General features: G+C 44.7%; 1 protein-coding gene across 1 annotated transcript; it reads left to right on the top strand.

The window, feature by feature from the left end:
- The first annotated feature begins 221 nt into the window (after positions 1 to 221).
- Positions 222 to 25091, top strand: GTF3C4 (general transcription factor IIIC subunit 4). The gene is made up of 5 exons (XM_032635073.1): positions 222 to 858; positions 8953 to 10779; positions 14060 to 14190; positions 17219 to 17307; positions 19011 to 25091. Exons 1-5 carry the CDS (start codon positions 517 to 519, stop codon positions 19073 to 19075), a joined length of 2454 nt encoding a protein of 817 aa, XP_032490964.1. The 5' UTR covers positions 222 to 516; the 3' UTR covers positions 19076 to 25091.
- Positions 25092 to 25439: the final 348 nt, after the last annotated feature.

The following is a 25439-nucleotide window of genomic DNA, read 5'->3' as shown; positions in this document are numbered from 1 at the left end:
TTTGGCGTCCCTAGTGGCTTGGCCTATGGCAGGGGGTGTCAAGTCACACTCAACCCCACAGTTCATGCCGTGCAGTTCTTTGAATTCCTTTGAGAAACAAGAAGAGGAGTGCCCCATCGAACCAATGTTTCCTTCCTTTGCCGCCCGGTTACTGTTCCCTCAGCACCTTAGTTGCCCCGGAAGGTCCCTAAAAGGGCTTGGGGATTGGCCACGCCGCGGCGGGGGCTGAGGGGGGGGCGGTCCCTGCCCCTCTCCCCCGCGCTGTCCAGCCCGGGCGCTTCCATCCGGGCAGCAGAGGAGTAGCGTTTTTTTTTACAGGCAGCGCCTTGGCCACCTGGCAGGGCTGGGTCGCCTAGCAACGGCGGGGTCCTTCCTGGCTCGGCGGCGCTTCGGGCCTGAGGGGAGAAAACCGCAGCTAAGGACGTTGGGGGCAGGCGGCCGCGTTGCGGGAGGCGGCAACGGGACGGTGACGCGCGGTTGGTGCGCCCGGGGTCCGGCTTCTGCATCCGAGGAGAGATGAATACGGCCAAGGCCCGGGTGGGGCCCGCGGCCGACCGGCCTGCGCCACCCGAGGAGAAGGAGGGCGAGGCGGGCGGGAAGGAGCCGGGGGCGGACGCGGCCCCCGGGCCCAGCGCCGCGTTCCGCCTCCTAGTGACTCGGCGAGAACCGGCGGTGAAGCTGCAGTATGCGGTGAGCGGCCTGGAGCCGCTGGCGTGGTCCGAGGACCACCGCGTGTCGGTGTCCACGGCCCGCAGCATCGCTGTGCTGGAGCTCATCTGCGACGTGCACAACCCGGGCCAGGACCTGGTTATCCACCGCACCTCGGTGTCTGCTCCTCTTAACAGCTGCTTCCTCAAAGTAAGTCATCCCCGGGCCGCAGCCCTGGGTCTTTTCCTGCTCCCCTCCCGCGCCCGCGTCACAGGTCCCTGGGGAATCCCGGCCCACGCCTAGTCCGGGGATTCCCCTCCTCGCCTCCAGCGCTTAGGGTCACGGTAGCTTAAAAAAGAAACAAAAAACCGTCCAGACGTTTACGCCCGATTCCCCGGGTCACCCATCCATTCCACACACACACACACACACACACACACACACAATCCATTCCCGAAACACACACACACACACACACAGAGTAGCTTAAAAAACAAACAAAAAACCGTCCAGACGTTTACGCCCGATTCCCCGGGTCACCCATCCATTCCACACACACACACACACACACACACACACACACAATCCATTCCCGAAACACACACACACACACACACAGAGTAGCTTAAAAAACAAACAAAAAACCGTCCAGACGTTTACGCCCGATTTCCCGGGTCACCCATCCACTCCCGGCACACACACACACACCGCACACATCTCGGCCGGCTGCCGGCACACACACACACACACCGCACACATCTCGGGAGGTCCCTCTCGGAGCCACGTTTTCCCTTTGCCCCAGTGTCTGGCCGGCTGCCAGCGCCGATTTCTTTCCTCGGTGCTTTCTGAGGCTCCACCCCCTGTTGACCCAACCCCAGACCTGCCTCTGCCGTTGCTCCTGTTGTCTGGGGCTTGCTCCCCGAGGCCTTTGGCTGGCTTTGTTTACTGGGTTGTGCCCTCCACTTGCGCCTCTTTTGCTTTGGAGGAGAAAAATTGGTTCTTTCCATTGTCTTTACTGTTTCAGTGACTTTATTATGAATGGTCTTTGCTTCTCATCTTGGGCAGATGGATAAATACTGGATGTCGGGGTTAGTACTCCAGTTTTTCTTCAATAACTAAGAGGCTTTGGGATGTAGAACGAAAAATAGAGCTTCTGTAAAATAAGTGCAGTTCTTAAACTTAAAGCCCGAGATCTCCGTGTAAATTTAGTGCTTTCGGTTTCGTATTAACTAAGTTTGCCTTCAGAACTTCAGGGCTCCTGAAGTTTTATTGTTCTGTCATCACCATTTGCAAGTTGTTTTTTTTTTTTAAGTAGTAAGTCGTATTGTTCATTTTAGTGGTTTAAAAGTATTAAAACTTTCGCTGTTTCTTGTAAAGCATCGTACAAAACAAAGTCCCTGTCCTCATGGAGCTTATCGTCTTTTTGCAAGTCGTGAACAAATAACAGTGTAATAATAGGTAGTGATAAACGTTGTAAGGATATGTATCAATATAAAGAGAACGTATTTTTGTGAACTTGAAGTTTTTTTTTAAAAAACTCTTACTCTGGGCTTCCCTGGTGGCGCAGTGGTTGAGAATCTACCTGCCAATGCAGGGGACACAGGTTCGAGCCCCGGTCTGGGAAGATCCCACATGCCGCGGAGCAACTGGGCCCGTGAGCCACAACTACTGAGCCTGCGCGTCTGGAGCCTGTGCTCCGCAACAAGAGAGGCCGCGATAGTGAGAGGCCCGCGCACTGCGATGAAGAGTGGCCCCCGCTTGCCACAACTGGAGAAAGCCCTCGCACAGAAACGAAGACCCAACACAGCCATAAATAAATAAATAATTAAAAAAAAAAAAAAAAAAAAAAAAAAACTCTTACTCTGCACAGCCATTTAAAATAGGAATCACTAACTGGGTAGGGTACAGGGAACCCACAGCACTTTTTAGGATACTTAATCCAAGTTTGAAACTGATAAGTTGATGTGGAGTTGGATCATTGGTAAACCTGTATGACTAAGCCTTCTGAGATCTTGGACAAGATGCGAACAAAGTGATTCAAGTATAACCAATCAGGTGGATAGATGTTCTTAATGCTACTGAACTGAGGAGCACTCAAGGAGGGAGGCAGAACAAAGGGCTTTAAAAGGTGTATCCTCTGCTGAAAAGGGGCTTACTGCTGCTAAGGATGTCCATATGTACGTCAGCTAGAGAAAACCTTAAGTGTGTGTCTCAGTATGGTAGAGGTTTAATACTTTAGCAGAGAGAATTTAAAGGAAGGAAGGGATAGTGGAACAAGATGCTTTTATCAGGGAAGGTTATTTGGTGGTGAATCTGCAGCAGACCTAAAAAAAGGTAGGGTTTGGGTTGTGAGAAGTCCCCCGGAGGAAAGGGTCATCCAGATGGCAGCAGTGAGGTGCCCATCTCGCCCACATACATGCAAATCACGAGCATAACGTGCTGCTGTTTGTGTAAATAATGATGGGTCAGCAGTTGAGTTCAAGTAGCTTTCCGAGAGAGTCAGAGGAAGTAAAGTGAGGCCAGTTTGGGAACGTTGGAAGGTCAGTCTGAGATGGTTGACTTCAATCTAGGAAGACCTAAAGTGCTGTTACAATATCGTGGACGTGGACTGACCTGGTGTGGTTCAGGAATATGAATCTGGCTGGCCTAGAGGCAAGTAGATGATTGTTGGCGTCAGTATAAAACGGGTTAAGAGACTGCGCTTTAGCACCAGATAGCAAGATAGGCCTATCTATAAAAGGAGAGTAATAAAACCTACCTTGGGCTTCCCTGGTGGTGCAGTGGTTGAGAGTCCGCCTGCCGATGGAGGGGACGCGGGTTCGTGCCCCGGTCCGGGAAGGTCCCACATGCCGCGGAGCGGCTGGGCCCGTGAGCCATGGCCGCTGAGCCTGCGCGTCCGGAGCCTGTGCTCCGCAATGGGAGAGGCCACAACAGGGAGAGGCCCGCGTACTGCAAAAATAAATAAATAAATAAATAAATAAAACATGCCTTGTTTAGAATTTTCAGAAGATTCAGTTAAATATATATTTATATACGTACATACATGTACATACATACACATGTGTAATTACTTAGCACAGTTCCTGGCACACTGTAAATGCTCACTTTAAAAAATAGTCATACAAGTATGAAGGAAGGAGTTTGGGTTAATGCTATGACTGTGGATATGAAGTTATTTATAGTACTGTGTTCTGATAAAAATTTGACTCTGTAGTTGGTTCCACGCCTGAGAAATGAGTCATAGGAAATCTTTATATATCCCTCTGGTAATTGATTGCTTTCCTGAAATTAATTAGTGGCATCTTCCCCTTCTGCACTGTTCTTCAGTATGCACATCACAGAAACCACCAATCAGCAGGCTTACTAGCCTAGCACTGCCTGGTGAATGAATGCTGAGTTGTCCTGCAATTCTAAAAGAGGCTTCTGTGGGATAAAACTGCAGTAATGGTAGGAATGTAAAGAGGTCTCTATGTGTACTTTGATTGCACTACCCGTTGACAGTCCCTGTGGATTTAAATCTACTTGGTGCTGTCCAGCTCGCTGTAACATGAAAGATGGACATTCTGCAACCTAGATTTCAGTATGTAGCACTGCTAGAAGGTAGATCCTAAACCTCTTTGAAGCTTTTGTCTGATCATTATTTAGATTATGAATTTTTTCAGGAAAATATGCAGTTAAATAATAGTTGACATATTATCTGCAATTTGCAAGTTACTGTCCTGGGCACTGAGGTTATGTGATATAAAGGTGGATGATATAAATCTGAAAAGCAATAAAACTGACTTAAGAATAAGTTGCGGACTTCCCTGGTGGCGCAGTGGTTAAGAATCCGCCTGCCAGTGCAGGGGACATGGGTTCGAGCCCTGGTCCGGGAAGATCCCACATGCCGTGGAGCATCTGAGCCCATGCACCACAACTACTGAGCCTGCGCTCTAGAGCCCGCGAGCCACAACTACTGAGCCCATGTGCCACAACTACTGAAGCCTGCGTGCCTAGAGCCCGTGCTCTGCAACAAGAGAAGCCACCGCAATGACAAGCCCATGCACCACAACAAAGACCCAACACGGCCAAAAATAAAGTAATTAATTTAAAAAAAAGAGTAAGTTGCAGTTTCTTTTCCCATTGGACTGCTGATTTAATGAATCATCTAGTTGTACACAGTTCCAAATTCTAATAATATATGCATAGCTAATTTGTATCAGTTGTTAAGAATGTTAGTAACATTAACTCCATCTACTACATTAAGTAAAATAACTATTTCCTGTCTTTGGAATTATGTTCCTGCCCTCAAGAAGTTTGCTGTCTAGTAGCTTCAAATGAGTTTTTATTTGTTAGGTGCTTACAAAGTACGCAGCTATTAGTTGTAATAGTGGCCAACTGGGAACGGGATATAGTCAAATGATTGGCTGGGGGTCAGCCTCTGGGAGCTGGACTCTTAACTGGTATGCTCCTAGGGCATCTGAGTACTTGTTTTGATTTGTTAACTAGTTTGTGCAGTAGGCTTATTCAAACTACCTAACATGTTAGAAATTACTGCACAAAAAGCCCTAAGGATTTTCCCTCCTGGCTGACATCCACACCGCTCTCCATTCCGTCAAGGATTCTTCCTGCAATGAGTAGGACCAAGCTTGAGCTTCCTTTATTTCATTCTGCTGCTGTTTGGGGTTACGCATTCTGTAAGTTTGCTTTCAGTTCTACAGTAGATTTTATTGTAATAGTAAATTATCCTAGTCTGAGAATTATTGCTTAGTTTACAGTATTATGGGATTTGGTGAACAATTTTATATCTACCCTCCATTTGGTGGACAACTTAATGCCTATCTACCCTGCATTTTACATACTTTTATTAGGTCTCATTAGCATTTACTTAATCCTCAGAGAGTATTAATAATTGTCATCATAGATAACATTTATTGAGTATTTATTAGTATGTGCTTTACATACATTGACTTAATTAACCTTCCAAACTCTATGAGAACATGTATTCTTATACTCTTTATAGACGAGGACTTAAAGCCAGGAGGTTTGAACAGTTTGCTCAGGGTTACAGAGCTAGTGTATGATAGAGCCAGGATTTGAATCCAGGCAGTCTGGCATCACAGGAAAGATTTTCACTCAAATTTTATATACCCATCCAAAGCTCTGGGCTTTGATTAGCATTGTTTTATTAACAGGTTAGCCAGTGACACCTGTATTTAATTGGAATTTCCAGTCTGTATTTCTCCAGCATGTCTGTAGGTGTATCCAAGAGACTACACTAAAATCAAGATATACTGCCCAAGACACAATTTCCAGAGATGACAGCCCCCCGAAAGGTTCTGTTGTTTAAAAAAAAAAAGTTTGGACGTATGGACACCAAGGGGGGAAGGGTGGGGGTGGGATGAACTGGGAAGATAGGGACTGACACATATACACTAATATGTATAAAATAGGTAACTAAAGAGAACCTTCTGTAGAGCACAAGGAACTCTACTCGATGCTCTGTGGTGACCTAAATGGGAAGGAGATCCAAAAACAGAGGGGATACGTGTGTACGTATAGCTGATTCACTTTGCTGTACAGCAGAAACTAACAACACTGTAAAGCAACTATACCCCAGTTTTTAAAAAATGGTAAAAAAATAAGTAAGTAAATAAATAAAAGTTTGGATAATTCTGGTTAAATAAGTCTCTTCAGGGCTTCCCTGGTGGCGCAGTGGTTGAGAGTCCGCCTGCCGATGCAGGGGACGCGGGTTCGCGCCCCGGTCCGGGAAGATCCCACATGCCGCGGAGCGGCTGGGCCCGTGAGCCATGGCCGCTGAGCCTGTGCGTCCGGAGCCTGTGCTCCTCAATGGGAGAGGCCACAACAGTGAGAGGCCCGTGTACCGCAAAAAAATAAATAAATAAGTCTCTTCAGTAGCTCCCTGGCTGTAACTCTTGACGGGGGAATAATATATCATATATAGAATTTTCAACACTTATTTGGTTAGAGACCTCTTTTTCAAGGGGCAACTTAGGGGAGTGATGTTCTGTTTTACACACTTTAGGAAAAGTTAGTCTTCTAATTCATTTGTTGGACTTTATATCTACCTTTCATTTTATATGCTTATGTATTATGCAGTTAGCAGTTAACTATTTGTTGCATTATGGTTTTCTGACACATCTCTGGCTGTCCAAGCTTTATCAAGGAATGTAATGGTTCTGAGTTCATCTTCCAAGGTCTTTCTATATTCTGGAGTGTAATTGCTCTGGGCTTGGGGACTTAAACTCATTTAAAGTGAGTTTCGCTATATCCATGTATATTTAGGCTTGAATTCCTTTTTAATCATGTTTAATCTACCCTTTCCAGTTTGAAGATCAGCCTCTATGTAAAAGAAGATTGACACTAAAAGGGAATCGAAAGATTCTGCTTTCTCTGTTACCCATTTCTCTAAAGACAGTGGTTCACGTCCTTTTCTTCTTCCTACTTCTGACATAACAGAAGCCATACTGTATTTTATTTTTATTTATTTATTTTTGGCTGCGTTGGGTCTTCGTCGCTGCACGTGGGCTTTCTCTAGTTGCGTGGAGCGGAGACTACTCTTTGTTGCAATGTGTGGGCTTCTCATTGCGGTGGCTTCTCCTGTTGCGGAGCACAGGCTCCAGGCGCGCGGGCCTCAGTAGTTGTGGCACATGGGCTCCCGAGCACAGGCTCAGCAGTTGTGGTGCACGGGCTTAGTTGCTCTGTGGCATATGGGATCCTCCCGGACCAGGCCTCGAACCCATGTTCCCTGCATTAGCAGGCAGATTCTTAACCACTGTGCCACCAGGGAAGCCCCCAGAAACCATATTTTAATTGACCTGTGTTCTTTTGGGGCTTTAGCCTTTCTGGCTATTTTCTTATAGCTCTGGACCACTTTCTTTTGGTCATTTATCTCTCCTCTATCTTTAACGTCCCTTTAAAATCTTTCTAAAGAGCTCACCATTGTACACCTAGACATTAAATAAATAGCACTGCTCATGTATGTTACAGACTTGGAGGAGGGAGAGATGAATGAAAGCTAGAATGATCTCAGAAGGCCTCATAGAGTTTGACCTGGTAGGAGGGATGGGATTCAAATAGGAGGAACGAGAGCATTCTACACAGGGAGCCAGGGAAGGCAGAGTGGGAGTGTTCAGGGAACGGCAAATAGTCTAACGGCAGTGGACATTATTCTATACAAACAGTGGACAGGCACTTCCCTGGTGGCGCAGTGGTTAAGAATCCGCCTGCCAATGCAGGGGACACGAGTTCGAGCCCTGGTTTGGGAAGATCCCACATGCCACGGAGCAACTAAGCCCGTGTGCCACAACTACTGAGCCCACGTGCCACAACTACAGAAGCCCACGCGCCTGGAGCCCGTGCTCCGCAACAAGAGAAGCCACCACAGTGAGAAGCCTGTGCACCGCAACGAAGAGTAGTCCCCGTTCACCGCAACTAGAGAAAGCCTGCACAGAGCAACAAAGACCCAACGCAGCCAGAAATAAATTAATAAAAATAAATTAATTAATTAAAAAAAGAAAAGAAAGAAACAGTGGACAGAACTGTTGGAGTTGGCTCTCAACGTAATTTGTAAATGAAATTTCAGATAGAAAACTTAAGAGCTGACACTTGTGTTACAAAAATATTGTTAAAAATCCAGACATCTGGGGCTTCCCTGGTGGCGCAGTGGTTCAGAGTCCACCTGCCGATGCAGGGGACACAGGTTCGTGCCCCGGTCTGGGAAGATCCCACATGCCGCGGAGCGGCTGGGCCCATGAGCCATGGCTGCTGAGCCTGCGCGTCCAGAGCCTGTGCTCCGCAACGGGAGAGGCCACAACAGTGAGAGGCCCGCGTAATGCAAAAAAAAAAAAAAAAAAAAAAAATCCAGACATCTAATTGTATCAAAGATGTATATAGGTAGATATTTTTTCATGACTTTCTCCTTTATTGTTTTGTGACTAGTTCAGCAGAACGCTTAGCTGACTCTTTAGAATCAAGTACATCTTTGTCATTGCTACTGCATATGTCAGTTCTGAGAACCATGTGGGAACGAGGCTATGAATAATGACAGCACTTATTCTGACCCTTAAAAAAAATTGCCATTAGCTGAGTGAATGCTCACTTAGTTTTAGACATGTGTTGATCTTTTAAATGCATGTCATGCCAAAATTAACAGAACTGATATCAAATTACTGTTTTACATATTTATAATATGTAAACGTGTAACTGATTTATGTGAATCAGTTAATTCACCCTAATCAATGTAAATATAGTCCTCTTAGAGTGAAATCTTTATCTGATAGTTTTTGTATCTCTTATTTTCAGGTTGGCTCAAAAACGGAAGTTGCTGAGTGTAAGGAGAAATTTGCCGCCTCTGAAGACCCCACAGTCAGTCAGACTTTCATGTTGGACAGAGTGTTCAACCCTGAGGGGAAGGCTTTGCCACCGCTGAGAGGCTTCAAGTACACTAGCTGGTCCCCCATGGGCTGTGACGCTAACGGCAGGTGCCTCCTGGCAGCACTGACCATGGACAATCGCCTGACCGTCCAGGCTAACCTCAGCAGGCTGCAGTGGGTCCAGCTGGTCGATCTGACGGAGATTTATGGGGAACGCCTTTACGAGACCAGTTACAGGTTCTCTAAAAGTGAGGCCCCGGAAGGGAATCTCAGGGATTTTGCCGAGTTTCAGAGAAGACACAGCATGCAGACACCAGTCAGGATGGAGTGGTCAGGCATCTGTACCACTCAGCAGGTCAAGCATAACAACGAGTGCCGCGACGTGGGCAGCGTGCTCCTGGCCGTCCTCTTTGAAAACGGCAACATTGCTGTGTGGCAGTTTCAGCTACCGTTTGTAGGAAAGGAATCCATCTCTTCATGCAACACAATTGAGTCAGGAATCAACTCGCCTAGTGTTTTGTTTTGGTGGGAATATGAGCACAGTAATCGGAAAATGAGCGGCCTTATCGTGGGGAGTGCTTTTGGACCTGTAAAAATTCTTCCCGTCAATCTCAAAGCAGTTAAAGGCTATTTCACGTTAAGGCAGCCTGTCGTCTTGTGGAAGGAAATGGACCAGTTGCCAGTACACAGCATCAAGTGTGTACCGCTGTACCACCCTTACCAGAAGTGTAGTTGTAGCTTAGTGGTGGCCGCAAGAGGACCCTATGTGTTTTGGTGTCTTCTTCTGATCTCCAAAGCAGGCCTGAATGTTCACAATTCTCACGTCACAGGCCTGCACTCGCTGCCGATTGTCTCCATGACCGCAGACAAGCAGAATGGGACGGTATATACTTGTTCCAGTGATGGGAAGGTGAGGCAGCTGGTTCCCATTTTCACAGATGTTGCGTTGAAGTTTGAACACCATTTGATTAAACTCTCGGATGTGTTTGGCTCAGTGAGGACACACGGGATAGCTGTGAGCCCCTGTGGTGCGTACCTGGCCGTCATTACCACCGAGGGCATGGTCAACGGCCTCCATCCCGTTAACAAAAACTACCAGGTTCAGTTCGTTACTCTCAAAGCCTTTGAAGAGGCAGCTGCTAAGCTTCTGCAATCTTCAATTCAAAATCTCTTTAAGCAGGTAGATTTAATAGACCTGGTACGTTGGAAGATTTTAAAAGATAAACGTATCCCTCAATTTTTACAAGAAGCTTTGGAAAAAAAGATTGAAAGCAGTGGGGCCACCTATTACTGGCGTTTCAAACTCTTCCTCCTGAGGATTTTATACCAGTCGATGCAGAAAACCGCTTCAGAAGCCTTATGCAGACCCATCCTCGAGGACTCAAAAATCTTACTAGTTGACTCACCTGGGACGGGCAATGCTGAGGGTGAGCAGCAGGAAGAAGGCGCTGCCTCCGAACAGACGAATAAGCAAGGCCTTCAGGAGAGGAGCAAAGGAGGTGATCCAGAGGGCCCCACAGACGACTCAGTCACTCAGCCTGGAGACACTGGAGGCCGAGAGCCAATGGAAGAGAAACTCCTTGAAATCCAAGGCAAAATTGAAGCTGTGGAAATGCACTTGACCCGGGAGCACATGAAGCGAGTCTTAGGCGAAGTATACCTGCACACCTGGATCACAGAAAACACTAGCATCCCCACCCGGGGACTCTGTAACTTTTTAATGTCTGATGAAGAGTACGATGACAGAACCGCACGGGTAGGTGTTTATTAACAAAAACACTGAAAAGTCTGCTTTCTTTGTGAGAAAGAAATGACCTAAACTTAATTCGTAAAGCTCAACTTCTGCTTTGACATTTTTTAGGTAATTGATTGGCATGAGGTGCAGGAGAATAAATAAGAAACAGATTAATGCAGAGGACACACTCATATCACACAAAGCATATTTCAGTTCTTACTCTCACTGCGGCCTTGATTGGTACGCAAGGTTTGGGAGATTTCCAGGCTGTGGATGAACTCCAGAAGCAGACCACGTTGTGATTGGGCAGTCCCAGCAGGGGAAGTGTGGCACACCCTCCTTTCCCTTCCTGTTTGCAGAAGGTTTGGGAAGTGGGAGGACTGTGGCCGGGACTGTTTCCATTTGATAGTACTTGAGGGGGTCTTCTGATTTAGTCTAGAAGGGCATAGGAGATAAACAAATAATTACTTATACATTGTTGTTTTGTTACAAAAACTGGGTATAATCTTTATTTTGATGATAGAACAATCTTACAGTATTATCCAAAATGTATTTCACAGAATTCAAGTTCCCTGACAGAACAGTAGGGTTCCAAGCTTGGGGAAATACTGCATACTCTATACTCCTCTTAACGGTTCCCAGTGTACCTCATCCTTCTAAGGGTTCTGGGAATTGCTATAGGAAAGAAATCATTTAACTTTGTAACTTATTAATCAGGAATCCTGAGCTAACAGCTTTTAAAATCCTGAAGAATTGTGTTTTAAGGAACATACTGTATACTAGAATATTCAGGACCACAGATGTCTGTGGTTCTTTTTACTCTGAAGCTTGATATTTATTCTCACTGCCTAAAGTCTTATCTAAAACATTAATTGCAGGTAATAAATTCAGATATCTTCCATGCCTAATGTCAAACCATTCGCGAATCACTTGTTGCATTTTCTTGTTGGAAAGGTGTGTCTGTGTGTGTGTGTGTGTGTGTGTGTGTGTGTACGTGCGTACCCGTACACCCCTAAAATTATTTCTTAAGGATGTTTGCAACAATCTGATGTTGACTGAAAAAAAACACAGAACCTAAAAGTTCAGTTACATTTTATTTGGCAGACAAAACTGAGGACTTAAGCCTGGGACACAGCATCTCAGATAGCTCTGAGGGACTGCTCCCAAGGGGCAAGGGGGTGGAGCCAGGATCTATTGGAGTTGTTGCAACAAAGACCAGGGTAGTTGGAGCATTAATGATTGCTGTTAATTAAGGAAAACCAGATATCTGAAGTTAAGAAATTGAGCACTTTTCTATGTACGGGAAGATGCAAAGTCTGGGCTCCCTGAAACTCCTTTGATGTGCACCTCAGCTACATGGGGCCAGTATCCTGTGCTTCTCATCTAGAGTCTCCTTGGTGCCCCATCAGGGGTGGCTGTAGCGGCTGACTGCTAGGTGCCGGGGCAGGGTGGCAGGGTCGGGGTTGGGGGGCATCCTGCCTCCATCATGAGTTCCCTCAGGGCTCACCGACGGGCAGCTGTAATGTGATGGCTCGATGGCAGCAACGTCCTTTGTTTACTGATATGGCAGGCAGTGCTTTCATTCACACCCGAGGAGTTAAGATGTACTGTTCATGTAACTGACTTTTCATCTTTGAAAGTCAACTTTTAAGAATTGTTTCATTGTGGTCTAAATTGTGTGGAAGAGTTTTCTGGTATCACTGGTTCATAGGACCTAGCAGGGATATTATAAGTGTAAAATATTAACAAAAACATTTTAGGAAATTTGTAATGGAAGCTGGTTGGCAATGATTCAGAATAATTGTCCAGATGCTGCATGAACATGGAAAGCTACATTTAGCATAGTTACTTGGTTCCAACAGAGCCAATTTAAAGAAGGGAAGATTATACTCTGCCCATCTACAGCAACTGAGTTTTGATTGAACACGATACGTTTCATGTTTTAAAATCCTACTGTGTAAAACAAATGTTTTTTGTTTTGGAGTTTACTAGTTAAAGGCTAAGGAGAGTACTTAACTTGTAACTTGGAATTTATAACTTTCTTTATCCCCTGCTTTGAAGGTTGCTCGTGAAATCTGACAGTAAACCATTGGACAGTTTTCTTAATAAATGCACATATTTTGAAAGACAGGGAATAAACTTTGTTTTCAACAACTAAAAAGTAAAGTAAAATCCTACTTTTACTTTATTCATAAAGTGTTCATAAAAATGAATCTTTTCAAACCTAGTACATTGGTTGTTCCTGCTATAAGGGACCATAAATAAGAATTTTCAAGGCCAAAAAGGCCAAAAGTTAATGGGCTTTAAATTTGTAAATTATATGTAGAGTAGGTAAGACACCCTTTTAAGCTATTAAGATACCCTTCAGAACTTCAGTGAACTAATTTTAGTGAATCACAGACTAAGAAGTTCTTACACAAGAGCTTAAGTGTCAATGGATTAAACCTTTGAAGGATATTATCTGCTAGTAAGACAAGGTGGTTCTTAAGGATTGGTGTATCCCATGCCTCCCAGTAATATAGCTGGTAAAGGTGTTTTTCCAACAAAATAATGAAGTAGATCAGTGTTTTGCAGACTTTCATTTTTGGAGTGATGCAACTCTAATAAAGCAGAGAAACAAGCAAAGCTGAAGTAGGGCCAAGGCCTAGAGCCCGCCCCGTCCATCTCTCCTACTCCCACGGTGGGTCCTGCCATGCCTCTGCTGTGGGGTCGGTTGGTCTCCAATTGCAGGCTGACTGGATTGGTCATGGGTCTTTGGGCCATCAGAAGGGAAATTATTATTTTTTAATCTTGATTATCTTTTTGCTTTGTAAGCTTTTCTTAAAGAATAGACTTTTTTTTAAACATCTTTATTGGGGCATAATTGCTTTAAGAATAGACATTTCTATAGTTCAGAGTTAGTGTTTCACATGATATTTTGCCTATAGAGATTATGTTTTTCTTAAAGTCAAAACATTGTAAGTATAGCTGAATACTTTGTCTTCTAACAGAACTCTGAAGTCCTTGTTTCAGAAGCAATTAAAGGCAAGTAATAAGATTTGCGTTTTCAGAACAGTTTTCCCTTTAGTGGGTAAAGTTACCTCTGTCGTCACAGGGTGCCTGAATGAATTTCTTTTGTTGTACTCAGCCAGTTGACGCGAGTTGAAGGTCCAGCTTTTTTACTTTTCAGAGAGAGTGCTGGGCCTACGTGGAGATGCAGAGCTCCTGCTGTGTGTCAGATGCCGTGTAGGTTTCCATTTCTCCTCTGTGTTAGGAAGCCCTGCACTCACCTCAAAACATGCTGACTGCTTTGTCTCACTAGGTGCTGATCGGACACATCTCAAAGAAGATGAACAAGCAGACTTTCCCTGAGCACTGTAGTTTGTGTAAAGAGATTTTGCCATTCACAGATCGCAAACAGGCAGTCTGTTCCAATGGCCACATTTGGCTCCGGTAAGCTGCTTTTGCTCATTTTCCAGTTTTGTGTCACACAAACCACTGTAAAGTGTTTATCCAAAGTATATGTTGCCCACGCCATTAGGTTGGAGAAAAGCTGCTACTATAAAACCTGGTGTGGCTTTTTACCATCCGTTTGACTCAAGCAAGACACCCTTTAATGATGAGTTATTTTCTGCGTCTTGTATATAGGGGTTTATTTATTTTGGTAATATTGTTTTGCTTTGAAGTAGCATTAAATTTTCAAAAATCAGTATGACAAAAGCAATACCTGCTGAAGTTAATAGAATATAAAGTGCTTCTGTACTCTGTTTGGTTTATCTCTAACAAAAGGTCGAGGTCTTCCTCCGTCTCACTCTAAGAGGGAACCTTGGCACGTCTTCATCTTATGGCCCCACGGGCTGCACGTGACGCAGTTGGTCACTCCCTCTTCCTCCTCCTTAAAGTGCTTTGTTATCACCTGGCCCTCTGGACACAGTATCTCCTTGACGTCCATCTTTGGACCTGTCTTTCTTCTGTTACCACTCTCCCTGGGCTGTCGCCTATCATCTGTACACTGGTGACTTAAACATACTGCTTTAGTCTGAATCGTTCCCCTTCAGTCTAGACTTCATATCTAAGCACCTGCTCAGTTGCTCTGTTTGGAAGTTTTAAAGGCATTTCAAATTTGAATCCAGCCTTTTCTTGCTACCTCCACCTCTACATCCCTGGTCCACGACACCATCATCTCTTGCCCAGATTATTATAGTTATCTCCCAGCCCATCTTCTGTGTCTTTCCTTGCCCCCTCCAGGCTGTTCTAAGTAGAGCTGAGGTTGTGATCCTATTATGACCTCATCAGCTTATGTCACCCCCTCTGCTCAAAACTCTCTAGTGGCTGCCCATTTCTGATGAGTAAAAGCTAAAATCCATTCAGTGGTCACGACTCCATGGCCTGGCCCCCATCAAGGGGGCCATTTTCTCCGGCTTGCTGACTTCACTCGAGGTGCACTGGCCTCCTTGTTCCTCAGGTACATGCGGCACCCCTCCCACCCTGGACGTCTTCACTGGCTGTCCTCTCTGCCCGGGGTGCTTTTCCAGCAGGTGTCCACAGGGCTTCCTTCCCGGCCACACTGCCTAAAATCGTGACACCTGATGACATCCCTCTCGCGTCTCAGTATGTAGTCTTCATCCCTCTTCCTTGCTTCATTTTCCTCCTTAGCAGTTATCACCACTTTATATATATATATATATATATATATTTAATGAGGAACCTTCTGTTTCTTTTTTATAAATCTATATATTTTTGGCTGCATTGGGTCTTCATCGCTATGCATAGGCTTTCTCTAGTTGCCGCGAGCGGGGGCTACTCTTGGTTGCGCGACGCGGGCTTCTTATTGCGGTGGCTTCTCTCGTTGCGGAGCACGGGCTCTAGGCGCATGGGCTTCAGTAGTTGTGGCACGTGGGCTCAATAGTTGTGGCTCGCGGGCTCTAGAGCACAGGCTCAGTAGTTGTGGTTCACGGGCTTAGTTGCTCCGCAGCATGTGGGATCTTCTCGGGCCAGGGCTCGAACCCGTGTCCCCTGCATTGGTGAGCAGATTCTTAACCACTGCACCACCGGGGAAGTCCCACTTAATATATTTTTACTTTATGTTTTTCTCCTTTCGCTGGAATAGAAAGTTCATGAAGACAGGCAATTTGGTTGTTTTGTTCATGGCTGTTTCTAGAACAATGCCTGGTGTGTGGTAGGCACTCAGTAGGTTTTTAAAGTTTATTTCCAATAGAAACAGGATTGTGCTACATATAACTACCTTAACAACTTGCGTGTTCTCTTAGCAAGATGTTGTGGGCATTTTCCACATCAGTACGTAGATCCCATTCTTAACAGCTGTAGAGTTCTCCACTGTATGGATGCTCCAGCACTCCCTCTTACTGATGAATGTCTGGGTTTCCCGGCCGTTGCTTTGTCCCTAGACTTCCGATCTGACTGTTCCGCCTTATGTTTGCGGAGAAGAGGAAACCAGCTTGTAATATAGTGGCCTTGTAACAGTAGCCACTTGGCCTGTTGGCGCTGCCAGCGTGCCAGGCACGACTCTGAGCGGTACACACATCCTGAGCCACACGAGGGGCGCCGCCACTGTTCCCATTTTACAGATGAGGAAACTGGGGACTGGGGAAGCTCGAATTTGTCCAGAGGCACCCAGGCGGTTAGCGGCAGAGCTGAGAACTTGGCCCATACATTGTTGTTGCTCAGATGGCTTCTTCCACAAAAATTATTTTCATTTTTGCTGATTGAAGTTAGTGCCAGAATACCTGGGTGTAATTTCTCCCGGTGAGAATGGGGGCCTGCTCCCACTCCCCCCAACCCTCCCTTCCTCTCTGTGTTTTTTACTGCTTAGTTGCTCATCCTAAACACTGTTACCCTGCAGAAAACCTTCCACGCAGAGCCCAAGTGTTCTCTCTGATATCCCACTGCTGCCCACCTTCCCGTATCTGCCTGGTCCTGGTAGATGCTCAGTGAGTGGTCATTGGATGGAATTGAACCTCTGAGCTTTTGCTCATGGCCCTTCCTTTTTGCACCGTTAATTCTGTCTTCCGTATCTTTCAGGTTTTCCCCACCGTGCTGGGGAAGACACTGCTTATACCTAATCTTACAAATCACTGACAAGAATAGTTTCCAGTATAACACATAGTTGATTTTTTTAACATGAAAAGTTCACAGTGCAATCAGGTGTAAGCGGACTACATTCTTTCTCAGTGCTGCAAACATGGCAAAAAAAAAAAAGAAGCTGCAGTGACTGTCTGGATTAGAAGCTTTGTATCTCTTGGTTTAGCCTGACGGACACTTCCCCTTTACTAAGTGTGGGGGGGGTGGGTAGGTCTGGCCTGTGCAGAGGGATACATTGTCGCCATGCGTTTGTGAACTGTTTTTGCCCTTTACTTAGTTAACTTGTGGTTTTAGAATAACTGTATGTGGTGAGTTACCTTCAATACTATGCTGCTTTCCACCGTTAGTAGAACTGATGGTACAATCTGTCTGCTTTCAGGTGCTTTTTAACCTACCAGTCCTGCCAGAGTTTGATATACAGAAGGTGTTTGCTCCATGACAGCATTGCCCGCCATCCAGCCCCAGAAGGTGAATGCTTTCCCAGCTTGTGGGAGGGTGAGGTTGAGCACACCCAAGTCCCCCCTCCTGCTTAGTCTTGCGTCATCAGGGATGGTGAGCAACACTATTATCATGAACCACAACGAATTAAGAAATGGTCACTGGAACGTTATTCACGCTAACATACCTGGTGATGTAAGTGTGGGGTAAGCAGGGCTGCAGTTTACTGCTCTGTCACTGCAAGCAAATTATTTATTCAGAAAAGCTTGTTTTAGACGGCATGCATAGACTATATAGTGTTTGAAGGAAAACTCTGCAACTGATAACGTACACAAAGACAGCTTTGCTGAAGCGGGGACGTGCACTTGCAGTCACCCTTCTAGTAGCCGTGGTGGGGTTCCTTTCCGGCTTGGCCAGTATTCTCTTTCCTGATAGCCCTGGTGACAAAGCCCACATTTATGACATAACTAGTTGGAAATAAGATCGTAGATGTGTGTCAGGAATTAGTGATGTAAACAGTCCCATGAATGTCAGTTTATGACCTGAGGTTCATTAACATCACACTAACCAAATGAGCTAACTAGACACCATTATCCACCTGTGTACACTTTGGGGGTAATTTATGGTCTCAAGTACAACAAAATGTTCTGTGTAAAACTACACCCTTATTGATTTTTGCTCTAACCTGGCTGAAGCTCTCTAATTCTGAGAAGTTGGTGTGTTGGCAGCTTGTGTTCTGTATTAACTCTTTGTTATGGAAAATGCAATCATAAAAGTAGAGAAAAAGAGTATAAGAAACTCTGATGTACCCATCATTCAGCTTCCGAAATTGCCAGCTCACGACCTTTCATGTTTCATCTGTGGTCCTCCCCCCTCTTCCCTCCTCTTTTTTTTTTTTGCGGTATGCGGGCCTCTCACTGTTGCGGCCTCTCCCGCTGCGGAGCACAGGCTCCGGACGCACAGGCTCAGCGGCCATGGTTCACGGGCCCAGCCGCTCCGCGGCACGTGGGATCTTCCCGGATCGGGGCACGAACCCGCGTCCCCTACATCGGCAGGCGGACTCTCAACCGCTGCGCCACCAGGGAAGCCCCCCCTCCTCTTATTGGATTATTTTGAAGCAAATGTTGGGGGACTTTTAAACACTCATTGCAATTGAGAATTGGTATACTATTTAGACAGGAAATCAGGAAGAAATGGAAACAAATAAAAAACACACACCTGCCAGTTGACTTTGTGTTGAGCCGCATACAGCTCTTGGGAAGAATGTGAATCGCTGAGATCTGGAGTACTAACCGGTAGAGCACAGTATTTCACAGACCAGGGAAGTTTTTAAAAGGGGGAGAAAGTGTTGACACAGTGTTGCCATGTTTTTATTTTTCCAAGTAATGTATTTTTTAAAGTTACTGTAATTTTATAAGAGTATTTTAACATTATCCATGTATGAAGGATATACTCTCAGAACAAAGTATAGTCCTTTCTTTAAACAGAATAAATTTAGCTTTATGAAACACTCATTCATTACCCTTATTTTCCTATTTCATCACGCACTTAGCTTTGGGCACCACAGATTTAGTCCAACCTCGTCTAGAATGTTGTAGTGAGAGGCTCTGTCCAGGGACACAGAGCTGGGACCAGAGTGGCCATCCCTTAATACTGTGGTCCATCCAGGGCCCATCCCATTTGATTGCCTTTTCTGAAGTTTACGCTCAATACTGCTTGTCTTACTTTTGTAGATCCTGACTGGATTAAGAGGTTACTGCAAAGCCCCTGCCCTTTCTGTGATTCTCCTGTCTTCTGAATGTCCAGGATGGGAAGATGGAAAGGGCATGTACTCTGCTGTGGAAAGTGCCGTCCAGCCCCAAGAGCTAGGACGCGCAAGAGGAGAGGCACCCTTCATGACTGTACATAGGGCGTGGGGACTCACTGCTGAAGTGTGTTCTCTGTCTCCAGGGACTAAAGGATGTCTTTAAAGTGACTGAGTGCAGAGATTTTAAGTCCTTTTGAGATGAACGTTATCCCCCAACTCCTTGCCAGTGAGGAACTTACTTTTCAAGTGTCTTGACTGAAGCAGTTTGAACAAAACGCATGCCCTGTCATTTCTCAGAACAGAATGGTCCCTTCTAGGGAGTATGGGTAAGGGCCTTGCTGGGCCGAGTTAGGCTTTTTAATCCTGGCCTTGGTCTGGAACTGTCTTGTGGCTCCAGGGAGCTGTAGTACCTGGTGCGTGGTATGCAGTGTCCCAACAGATATTAAAGCGTCTGGAACAACCTGTGGGCCTGATACTTTGTTCTCAACAAACAGCTGCAGATCTGCATCCTGCCAGTTGTTTCTCACACATATTGGAAACATTTTCTTAAAACTGTATATTTTAAAGAGGTTGAAGCCAAGACTAAAGTTGGTTTTAATGTGTCAGAAGGTCAGGTGACTCTTGTAAGTTAATAATTGTGACTTATTTTTAATGATCTCTCCCATGTCATCAGTTTCCTGCTCTGACTCCTTCACAGGTATAAGGATGTCACGTATTCCTGTTCACCTGCGTCACAACCCTCTTCAGACTTACCTGTGACAACTTGGTGAGATATTTGTACACAGAGGAAAAGTAATATTTTCTCCTTTTTTATTAAAACATTTAATATTTTTAATGTTGACATTTCCAGACGTATCATTTATATCCCGAGTCTGTCTAGAGACGTCCAGAAAGAGACAGGCAGCTCAGAAGTGTGGACCCTTGAGCTCTGGTGCTATCGTGTGTGTAGCTCAGTCAACCAGAGGCTGGGAATTCCTTCCCTCTGCAAAGGTCCTCGATATTTATAATACAGGTATTTTCCTGTGGACTGTTAAGAAGAGATGTTAGACATTAATTGGTCTTAAAACCTACAATTAACAATAGACATTCTAGAACTACAGTGTTCTTGGGTTTTTAAAATAAGTATCCTAGGGATTGGTGCTAATTAACAGGACTGTAATGCACTCACCTTGAAATGGTGCATATTTCTGGAAAGTTGGATGGGAAATACAAAATGTGAAATTTAAGTGATATTAAACCTTTATTCTAACACTTATTCTTGCTTTTATTTTTGTATCCTTAGTGAAAGACATTTTGTCCTCACTGAGAAACGCTCGCTGTTTGGAGAGCATGTAACAGCAACACCGCTCCCGCCTGTAGGCTCTCTCCCCCTAGTGTCTTTCCTGCTCTGCCCGTAGTTATTGGAGACCGGAGCCCTTAAGAGGCACTTCCAGACAGTCTGCTTTGAAATGTCTTTTGTTTCCCTTTCAAATGTTTGTTTTTGTCTCCTGTGTTTAATTCTGTATTCCTGCTGCTGTTTAGTTCTGCTGGATCATCTGCTTATCTTTCTCATTTTGGTGGTAAAATTTCAAGAGGAGTGTTTATCCAGACTTTAGGGTCCAGCATGTTCAAATGATTGTCAAGGAAGAGAACCAGGCAACATTCAAATCAGGAAGAACACAGCTCAGGAAGCTGTATAGTTGCGGTCGTTTGTGCCTAGAGCTGTTTCACTTTACAGTAAATATGACAGTAAAAATTGAGATCCTGTCAGGGAATTCTTGCAGTTTCTATACTCAGAGCACATGCTGAGTTTCACTTATACTCAGAGCATGTGCTGGGTTTCACGTATTTTTTTTTTCCTAATCAGAGTTAGTAGTTGATTTGTTCTTACTGGGGAATTTTGTGCTGCTGCCATTTAAAACTTACGTTGTTTTTATTTAAAGCAATTAATGCATTTGGGGGGAAAATTTGACTCTTAGGAATAAACTAAAAAGGGTCACCTGAGTTATTTTGTATGTCTGGGTAGCAGTAAACATGGCAACTCTTTTACTAGAACGTGGCTTCTCTCTGGGGGGGGCTCTGCCCAATGGCATTCTTAAGGCTGAAATCCAGCCAGCACCTGCCTCAAATTTCTGCACACCGAGTTGGGAGCCCTCCGCCCCCTCTCCCCACCCCTCCCTTCTGTGGAGGTTAATCCATTGACCTGTGAGAACGAGAGATTTTCAGTTAATGGCAGGATCACACAGCGCGCTTCTGAATGTCCTGAGGGTCAGCATACTTGGTGACAGAGTGGTGAGCAGCGAAGCCCTGGAAGAGCGTGAGGGACGCCGGGAAATTGTCTCCTGGTTTACACTTAGCATATGCCCTCTGTGCCTTCCTAGAACTCACCTGATCTGTGTAGTGGGTTTCCAGTTCATTTCAGCTGTCACCGCTCCACGGCGTGGATGAGACGGCCATGATGCCACTGCTTTGCACGAAGGTGCGGGAGCAAAGGTCCTGTGCAATCAGACCTTCTAAGCCATGACAGTGTTGCATTTTGGGAGTCTGATGTCCACACCTGTGTCACACTTTCTCTGTTGAGGGTTCTTTCTTCCTGTTATTCTAGATAAGAAATTGAGAGTTCGTTAGGCCTGATACTCATTCTGAAATCCTATGTCCACTACCCAGACTTCAAGCCATCTCTGCCTGCTGTTGTATCTGCCCAAACTACCAGTTATTTTTCAATGTCAGGAGTTATTAGAACCACTGGCGAAGCTCATGGTCGAGGGTGACATTTTTCTGCCTCTCCCTCTAGGAAGTTTTTGAGAATGTTAATGTTGGGGTGTGTGGGCTAGACCTGTTAGCAGCCTTCACCAGTTAGGTTAAAAGAATGTCAGAGGGTAATAATGGAATATTAAAATATATTCTGTTGTAACTGTAATGGTGTCAGATAATATGCAGAAGAAATCAAGGCTCATTGGTCTTGTCTGGAGGAACACAGAGCTGCTTTTTCAGAACACCCGCTCTCCTGGCAGCACTGAGCTGTGTCGGGGTTTGGCGAATTGCCGCGGCTCCTGGAATGAAAGCAGGAATTACTGTCACTGTACGAGTTCCACGGGTCCATCCATCCTCTCTGCTCCTGACCTCCCTCTCCCTCCCTTCCAGGAGAGGTCCTCTCCATTTCCGTCCCTTTAGTTCTCTCAGCTTTAGGACACCTTCTGAGCTACCAGATTTGAAAGAAAAATAGGTTTGTGATAAAATTTCTCAAAACTAAATCACATAGCAGGTCTCCCTTCCTAGAAGAAACTATTAAACAGTAGTTTTTCTTTCTAAGAGTAATAGTGTTAGTTGTTAACACCTTGATAAACTGTATCTGGTTTTCTTCAAAACTCTGAATTATAATTTCCCTGTTGGAAATTTCCCACACCTTCAGGCTGGACTTCGGGCAGAGTGGGCTGGATTTCAGCTCCCTGCCACCACCCGCTCTGCTCCCCAAGCCAGTTATTCCTGACAAGCAAAAAAAAATTCTGGCTATATTCAAAGTCAGCAGGCCTAAACTTTTTTAAGGGAAAGGTAGGTTCTGCCCTTTTTTCTTTTTAGAGATGGGACAGCACAAACAGCAAATAGCTGGACCAATAAAAGCATCTCTTTACGGCTAGCCCTGCGTGGACTGTTGGGGTCTGCAGGCTTCCATGGTTGAGTGTGAACAAACACATCCCTGTGCTCTCACGCTGCTACCTGTGTGGGTGGGGCTCAGCAGCTCTGTTGACAGCAGAGCGGCTCGGGCATCTAGCCTCTCCCCTCACCATCGTCGGATTGTAAAAATGCCTCTACAGCAGATCTAACTGAAGCGAAGTGGTTGAACTTCAGCTGTTAGTGGAAGTAGCAGCCGGCAGTTTTCCAGCAGAGTTTTTAGACCATGTCTCAAGTCTCATAGGTATTAAGCTTTGAACTGCTCGTTTTTGATGCTAAAAGAAGTTTTTGGAGCTAGGATCTTCACGTGATAACCTGGTATCTGCAGCTCAAGCTGACGTCAGGGCGCGTGAGATTTGACTGTCCTTATACTGAATTAAGTCAGCTTTGCGGAGTTGCTTCTAATGATCACTCTCACCACAGCATCACTATCCTGGTGTACAGCAGGGTTTTTCAGAAGATGCAGACTTGTTTCCCTGGCACAGATACACATCAGTGTCAGGACTGGCTGGCTGGCCTGAGTCTGGTAAATAGGGTGCAGCCTCCAATCTGCCTGTATGGTTTGTTTTAAGATGGCTGTTTCTGAAAACTTGCTGTAGAAATCAGTAAATTTAACAGGGGAGAGACTTTATATAAAGAAGTCCTGTAAAGAAGTTAATCTTTTTGTTATATACATGTGTATGCCCCCAACCTCTTAATCAGATTAGGTGATTCAGCTTTTATCTTGCATTTTAACTTATAACTATACTCTGGTGGGGGGAGACTTAATATACGATATGAGGTCCTAGACAGTGCGTTTATTTACCACAGTATTATATGGTTAACCAACATGGTGTTCGTTCATCCATTCATTCATTCATTCATTCATCCCAGGCTTGGGAGGAGTTGCAAAGGGGGAATGATGATACTTTCATATTGATGTGATAAAGCAAAGGTGCAGGCTGTCTAGTTGAAATATTGTAAATGGGTTGGTGGACTTGAATTTCAGAACTCTAACTCTTATAGTTATTTCTAAGGTAAAAACTTGCTTACCTCACTATTACGCAGTCCTGTTAGTTTCATAGAAAGATCCCGTGAAAATGGTCTCCTTGGATGGTGTCAGAGGTGGTGGCTTTGAAGCATTTCATGTGTTATCAGTTTGACTCTTGGCTAACAGACTGGTGAGGTCTAGGGTGTTTTGTTTTGGTTTTGGTATTAATGCAAAAGTGAATTACGTCCTTTTCAAGACTGACTCAGATTTGTACTTCAGTGTATGAAAAGAAAGTGAACATCAAACTTGTGTATACAGAAATGAGACTGTATAGAGAAATAAGTCTGTGTTGTGTAGAGTAGTATATATTTTGTTTATCCAATGCCTGCGCTACCTTTGTGCTTGGCTTCAAATTATGTGTTGTTTACATATGACATTTTTTGAAATAAAAGAAAAGCAACTAAAAACTTAAGGTTATAGAAAGGAGATGGTTTTTTAATGCTTACCATCTGATTAGGTGGTGTGTTTTAAACTTTTAGTGTGTAAATAAAAAACTTTAAGAATAATAGCACATTTTGCTTGGAATACCCCCATCCAGAAGAATTGGCTGCTTCTCTGCATTATATGTATGTACATAGTGTTCATTATTAGATTGTAAGCTCCTCAAGGGCAGGGACTGTCTGTCTCATCTTGGTAGTTCCTGCAGCACCAAGTGTCAAGTGCCTTGCACAGAGTAGGTGCTGGTGATACAGAGAATGAGTGAGTAACTTCCTGCCACCTGTAAGACGAAGCATGGTTCACTTTTTCCAGTGTGTTCAAAGCTACGAAGAACTGATGACCGGAAGAGGGCAGAATTCTTTCTTGGGTTTGAACTGGGCCTCCTGGGCTGAAGCAGACCATGCTGTATCCTTTGCACTAGTTATCTTCTTTCCCTGAAGATACACTGGTGTCCTGAGCTTTTATCTGATAGTAGGGCAGAGGTTTCTGGGAAAAGTTTGAAGTGGGAAAGATAATAGAGAAAATGAAATGGAAATTATGGAGGGTGTTTGTCAAATGCAGTCCTGTGGGGCAATCTTATTTTAGTTATTACTAAAGAAAAGGGTAGCAAATTCTCTTTCTTTACCAGTTAGCTGGTTGGCCAGTTTTCCAGTTAATGAAATCATTGGTTTTTTAGCTTTTTCCCATTTTGGATACCCCGCAGTTGCTCTTAGGATTCTGGTACTTAGAGTCTATTAAAGTTGCTGTGAATATCCAGTGCTGTACATAACGGCAGTTTTGTAAATGTGAAATAACCTCAATTATGTTGTGTTTTGTATGCAGAGCCACTAGTATTGTTATCTTGGCCACTTTTTTATTCAAAATAAATAAATAATCAAATTACTTGTATATCGTGTGCATATTTTCACCTGGTTTCTAGCAACGCTTAGAAACCTCTTTTGTCCTGACCAGCACCAGCAAAGGTAAGTAATGCGTAGGCACAAGCAGAGGAGAAGGGAAAGAATTGTACAAGAAATGGCCGTTAGCAAGGATCTCGAAAGCAATTCAGTATGCCTTCGGTGGTTTATTCCAGAACAAGTCTGAGGAACGTAAGGGGAAACAAAACAGCTTCAGTAGGCTATTAGACCACATATAGTTAACAATTCAGTTAAATAGTATCTGGTGAGTACTTAAATGAAGTGCTCGTTGCCGGATTTCAGCAACAATAAACCTGTGATTCAGACAGATCCTCCTGCT

Source organism: Phocoena sinus, chromosome 6 (genome assembly GCF_008692025.1).
Source record: "Phocoena sinus isolate mPhoSin1 chromosome 6, mPhoSin1.pri, whole genome shotgun sequence".
NCBI lineage: Eukaryota > Metazoa > Chordata > Mammalia > Artiodactyla > Phocoenidae > Phocoena > Phocoena sinus.
The sequence above is the reverse complement of the archived record's forward strand: the minus strand, read 5'-3'. Positions and strand labels throughout refer to the sequence as shown.

Bases quoted from the DNA above. Each gene is read 5' to 3' on its own strand.
- GTF3C4 (XM_032635073.1), top strand. From the start codon at position 517: ATGAATACGGCCAAGGCCCGGGTGGGGCCCGCGGCCGACCGGCCTGCG. The intron at 10,780-14,059 runs GTAGGTGTTTAT...TTGTCTCACTAG, and splicing joins ACGATGACAGAACCGCACGG to GTGCTGATCGGACACATCTC. The intron at 17,308-19,010 runs GTGAATGCTTTC...TTACTTTTGTAG, and splicing joins CCGCCATCCAGCCCCAGAAG to ATCCTGACTGGATTAAGAGG.